The sequence below is a fragment of the Fukomys damarensis genome, unplaced genomic scaffold (genome assembly GCF_012274545.1).
Source record: "Fukomys damarensis isolate Sample0158 unplaced genomic scaffold, DMR_v1.0_HiC HiC_scaffold_18, whole genome shotgun sequence".
NCBI lineage: Eukaryota > Metazoa > Chordata > Mammalia > Rodentia > Bathyergidae > Fukomys > Fukomys damarensis.
The window spans coordinates 13,116,570-13,122,569 of NW_022900930.1; the positions used below are offsets into that span (position 1 = coordinate 13,116,570).

Below are 6,000 nucleotides of genomic sequence, written 5' to 3' on the forward strand. Positions count from 1 at the left end.
TGAGTTTCCAATCAGTAGGAAACCATAATTAACATCATGGCAGTCTTAAAGTTGTTCTTTACTCCATATTTCAGAAATATTTTTTTCAAGATTGCAAAAGTTTAAAATATCTACTCATAAAATTAAAAATTATACGAGACACTTAAAAATCATCTTTTTTTAATCACAAAGAAATAGCCAGTGTTGGTGCTACCAAAAGACAAAATTATCACAACTGTTGTTTAAATATCTAATTGGTTTTTATTTGCAAATCTAGAATTGGGCAACAAGTAATTCTATAAAATAGAGTATTCTGATTAGCTGAATATAGAAACAAGCTAAGAAACTCCAAAATGGGACAAAAAGAGGATTGGTTGCTTCAAAGTTACCCTTCCTTATAGGGTTAAAAGAGAAAGGCTTCTTTATACTGATAGGTTGACTAGAATCTTCTGATTTTTTTGGATTACATGGTACTTAGTGCAAGTGACTCCAACAGTCTTGGTCTGGTCTGCTGCAACTTAAGTAGGCTGGTTTAAACCAAAGGCCACCCATAAAATTCTTTTAATGGTATATAGCTTGTACTGTATATGTGTGTAAATTACACCTGTAGTATGCATTTTATTAAATATACTATCTATAACTGTCACTATTTCACATTTTAATGAATATAAAATATTCTACTATATATATATATAATCTACCTAAAAATTCCTTATTCTGCAGGTAAGTTACCTCCAACGTTTTACTAATAGAAAAAGTATAACAAATATACAAAATTGTCAACACATTTCTGCTTTTATAAGAACTTGATTTTATATTCCAGCTAGCTGTTTTGTTTACTAGAAAAATGCAAGTGAAAAATAGCATTATTTTAGCATGCATTTCTTCAGCAAGTCTGCTTTTAAAACTATACAGTCACACAATACATAATAGCATTTCAGTCAGCAAGACAACAAATTTATGATAGTAGTCCCAAAAGAGCATAAAAGAGACCGGATGTGTAAAGGGCTATAGTATACCACCTAGATTTGAACAGTAAGTATACTGTGTTCAGAAAATGATGAAATAGTCTAATTGATACATTTCTCAGAATGCATCTTATCATTAAATGGTATATTACCGTGTTTATTAAGGTATTTGGGTTATGTTGGTGTACAAAATGCTCTATTCATATCCTTTTATTCTTTTGAGTGTCTTATAATGTGAAGCTATCAAAATATCCAATGGCCAATCAAAATGTCATTATTTGCTTCTACTATTTTATTAAATTAGTAAGGTAGAACCTGGTTATCATAGATAATGTGAAAGATGCTAACTGATATCATTACTGGTTAATAATATCCAGGAATAGGAGTTTGGCACAGTGATTAAGATCATAAACACTGGATTAAAAAATGTGGACTCAGATTCCCTTTAGGAAATCTATCTAATGCTCTGAATCTTAGCCTCCTCTCCTTTAAAATGTTCACCTATAAAATACATTTTAAAGCTGTTGTAAGGACCGATAAAATAATGCACACAACTAGGTAACATACTACCTGACACACAATTATTATCAACAATAGTAGTTGTGGATAACTACAAATATTTCAGAACACATTGATTTAAAAATTAGGCTAGCTCTTGAAGCAAGGCATACAAGGATGCATTCTACTCTGTTGTTTTCTCTTACAAACATTAGATGACATGGGAAGCATCTTTAGGGATCAGCAGTGTAGATAAGAGCATGGGACCAAGGTAAAAGAAAACAAAGATCAACACTATCTACCAAAGAGAAGTGTCTGTCTTGCATTTAAAGTTCTCTGAAGTTATTCATAATACATAATTCAATTTTGAAAAACATTTTTAGAATACTCTACAAATTTATCTCAAATTTTATTTGAATGTTTTCAAACCATTGAGAAATATTCAAATACAAAAACAATCCTGAACAAAAAGTTAATATATAAATAGTAGAAATATAAGATAACTAAGTTTTGGTATATTTGACATTATTTGATGAATAAAAACAGGTAAAATGGAAATCATTTTTAAACAGGGCACACATCATAGTAATTTATAACATTTTTTAATCTACTTCAGTAAGAATATGCCATAACTGATCTTGTTAGTAACTGAGGCATTACAAAGACCCTTACAGCATCTTATAAATCAAAGAAACAAATTAGAGTTATACCACATACAAGCTCAGTTAATTAGAAGTCATTTATGCAACAAATCCTGGTTGTTTCTTTTTTATTTCCTGAGTTATTCAATAGATACCAATTTGCTGCAATTATAAAAAAAATAAACTCTGTAAGGACTGGGATTTTATTCTGCTCACTTCTATATTCCCCCAAATTAAAACAGTACCTGATATATGTGGGTATTAGGTAAATATTTGCTGGTGAATAATAAGAATGCTTAAGATTTATTTCTAAGATGGTAATTTCTTTAATCCACTTCATGTTCAGAAGCAATAGCTGCTCTTAGTTCTAATTTGGTTACTTGTCTTAATAAAAATCTTGGGGCTTTTTCTAATATCTGAATTATGAATACTAATATTTTGCCTTTTATTTCACATGCTCTTTTATAAGAATGACTTAAAATAATGGAAGTGAAAATACTTTGTTAACTACAAAGCAACATATATCTGTCAATGTTTCGAATCTTTCATATAAGGAACATAAATAAGTTATTGATTCAATATATTCAGATATCTTCATTTTAACCCACTGAGCTATTTAAGATATTAAAAACCCTTCACCTTCTCTTTAAATATACTTAATATTTACCTATAATTTGACTAATCTAATTATAGTATAGCAGTATCTATATGTCATTGTGTTAAAATATTAACTGCTAATTAATGTGCAAAATAGAATCAGGATTTAGCCTTTATTCTGGTAATATTAAAGCAGTAGAGGAAACAGAATAGGAATTAAACTCACAAGGTTTAGATTCAGCTAAATCATCTTCTAGCCATAACAACTATATTCTAAAAATATTTAATATATCCCAGGTTTTATCAAAGTACTTTTTTGAAGTACTATTTTGAAGTGCTTTCCATGTTTTGACTCATTTAGATTAGAGCTCACAACAACCCTATGAAGTAAAGGCTTTGTTCACTGTACAGAGAAGAAAACCAAAACACAGGTTAGGTGACAGGCCCAAAGCAAGAGTGGGCAGAGGGCTGCATGGCTTCCTCCCCAGGTAGCCTGTTTCCAGGACACAGAGTCACTGCACCTGTGTCTAGCAGCCTCCCTTTCCTTCAGGAGGACAACAGGACTTCACTGATTCTCTCTGAGGATCAGCTGATACAGATGTTAAACTGCTGTGCAACAGCTTTCAAAGACTATTCAATTAATATTGAAGACAAAATTTTCCTTCCCAAATAGTGTACATTTAAAAGGTTATCCCTAGTATGACCTTTATTATTTTTTAAAAATCAGTTCGAACTGTAAATTACACTGTTGTCTTCTTTGGGGAAGAAGGCTGAACAAAGGAGGGAAGCAAGTCAGTGTAAAAATCCATTGAGAACAAAAAGAAGCATTACATACTGGGGTCACTTTAACAGATTCAAGTATAAAGACTCAATGCAGAAAAGACTTTTACATAACACCCTTGAATACTAAAAAGAAAGTTATGAAACATCCGAGAGTTAATACCAAAAGATCAATGGATTAAATGTTATCTAAATATATTTCAATGCAACAGAAACTTATGTAATCTCAATGGGAACTTCTGGTTTTGGCAAAGGTTTTCAAGCTTTCCTTTTCTGTTGGCAGGGATAATTTTGAATATGTGTGGGCTAACTGTAAATGAGGTTATTTTTTCTAGCTAATAGTATTTGTTTCATGATGGGAAATATATGAAGAAATTACAGTGAAGATCTTTTTCATCATTAACAATGACAGTAGCATTAATAACTAAAACTGTACAACTATATAAACTCATTTCAAATGCCCATCTAGCTACCTTGGTAACAACAGTTACAACCTAAAAAATTACAAATAAACTTATGACTCCATTATCTATCATTTTTGGTTATGCTCATAAATTTTTTGCAATTCTGAAGATTGCTAGGCAAGTTATCTACCACTGAGTTATATACTCATCCTTTATGCCCATAAATTATGAAACATATAAATCTACCTTTTACCAACTATAGTTTGTTCAGCTCTACATTCTTCTTTCTACTACACTTTAACAATTCAAAAGGTTAAAAACAATTTAAGCTTCATTAGTGTCAGTGCAACACAAGCTCAACTATGAAATTAATGAGTTTTGAAAGACCTACAAATGAAGAAAAAAAATAAACTAGTGAGGTGATAAGACATGAGATGGAAAAGTCAGATTAACTTAATGGGCAAAATGCCCATGTGCAGTCTATGCAAAAAATAGCAGTCCATCTTTCTGAGCCTTTTTTCTGCTAAAAATAACATCCTCAATACAAGACTTAGGATCTTCCTTAGTTAAAATATTAGTTATTGAATGTTAAATTGGATCTTACTTGTAAATTTGCTCACTTGTTCTTCCATGGATTAAGTAGGACCTGAATGCTTATGAATCACCTAATTTAAGGGAAGGTCAAATAACTACATCTGAAGTTTCATCCTCTTATATACCACTGACCAACGAAAAAACCTTCTTGGAAACGTATGTTGGTATTGTTCTTGGATGAGGTATAAAGGCTGGGACAACATGTAGGAGAACTGGAGGACACAGAGCAGCTTGTACAAGAAACAGCTGTGTGACAGTGGACCAGTCATTCTGATGTCCCCACTTGTGCTTCCTCATTTTGAGATCAAGGCCAGGTATTGCATGGTCTGTACACTCAGGCTCAGCATCCCACTCTGAATCTATGCACCCAGACAGCTACAGTCATTGGCACCAAAATTCTGGATACCTCATGGTTTCCTTTTGTTCTGGGTCTATAATTCTATTTTGTAACTATCTACTCCCATAAAATACTGAACGAAAACAAACCTCAGGTTTGTAATTGGAACTGGAAGGCATTAACTCAAGATATTGTCACTAGTTCAACATGACTAAGCACTCGAGAGTAAAGACCCAAAATATACTTTGAATTACTACTACGGTCTGTTTATACTGTATTTAGATGTCTACTCATTTTCGTGACGATCACTCCCTTAAGTACTATTTTATGTCAATGCATAAGCATTACGACCTTCAAATATGCTTAACACAGATTTATCAGCAGTGACGCTACTGACATTTTTGGCCAGTTATTTTTTTGTTGTAGGAGCTGTCTTGTTGCCTTGGGGGATGTTTCAGCAGCATCCCTGGCCAAGCCACTAGATGTCTGCACCAGCACCACCCCCATAAGGCATAGAAACTGTTTCAGATATTGCTTTACACAACGTCCTCTGGGTGAGGGAGGTAAAATTCCAACTGACTTAAAGAACTCTCCTCTTTACCTAAACTTGACATTTTTCTTTTTTGGATTCTAAACATTTTCAGAAAGGTACTAACCTAGGTTAAGAGGCCAAAGCTGCCGTACCTTAAAGAGGAACACAAAGACTTACAAAACCTTTCCCCATAACTTATTTGTGAAGGCAAAGAACGAGAGCGCGCGCGAAGCACAAATTCTACCTCTACATCTTACAAAACTAGTGCATTTCAAAGTAAGCACAAATGTCTATACTGAAGTATATGAGATGAAACAGGCAGGCTGAAACTTCCGAGAGGGCCAATTCTGAGGGCATTTTCAGGGAAGAGCCGACCGCGCACTGGTTTAATATCGGTTCCGAGCTCAGCGGCCAGCTGGGCCTCCGGGTGCTGGGTGCCGGCGCCGAGCTCCCGCCACGCCCACCGGACGTCACTCGTTACACAACGCCACCCCCCAGCTTATGCAATTCTGCCCTCCCGCGGCTTCCAATTGCCCCGGTGACTTTTGTGCGACGGGGGGGTAAAAGCCGTTACCCGGCCTCGGCTGGGGACCCTCTTCCAGTCCGGGCTGATGTTCCCCGGGCCGGACCCGAGCTGCCAATTGCAGGGAAAAGCACGGCAGGAAGCCCG

General features: G+C 34.6%; 1 protein-coding gene across 1 annotated transcript in view; it reads right to left on the minus strand.

The window, feature by feature from the left end:
- The window catches only part of Lonrf1 (LON peptidase N-terminal domain and ring finger 1), a 44,657-nt gene that overhangs the window by 24,824 nt on the left and 13,833 nt on the right, over window positions 1-6,000 (minus strand). The window contains exon 2 of the mRNA XM_033765582.1: window positions 5,905-5,997. Within this exon, the coding sequence (XP_033621473.1) occupies window positions 5,905-5,997 (93 nt within the window). The remainder of the gene's footprint in view (window positions 1-5,904; window positions 5,998-6,000) is intronic.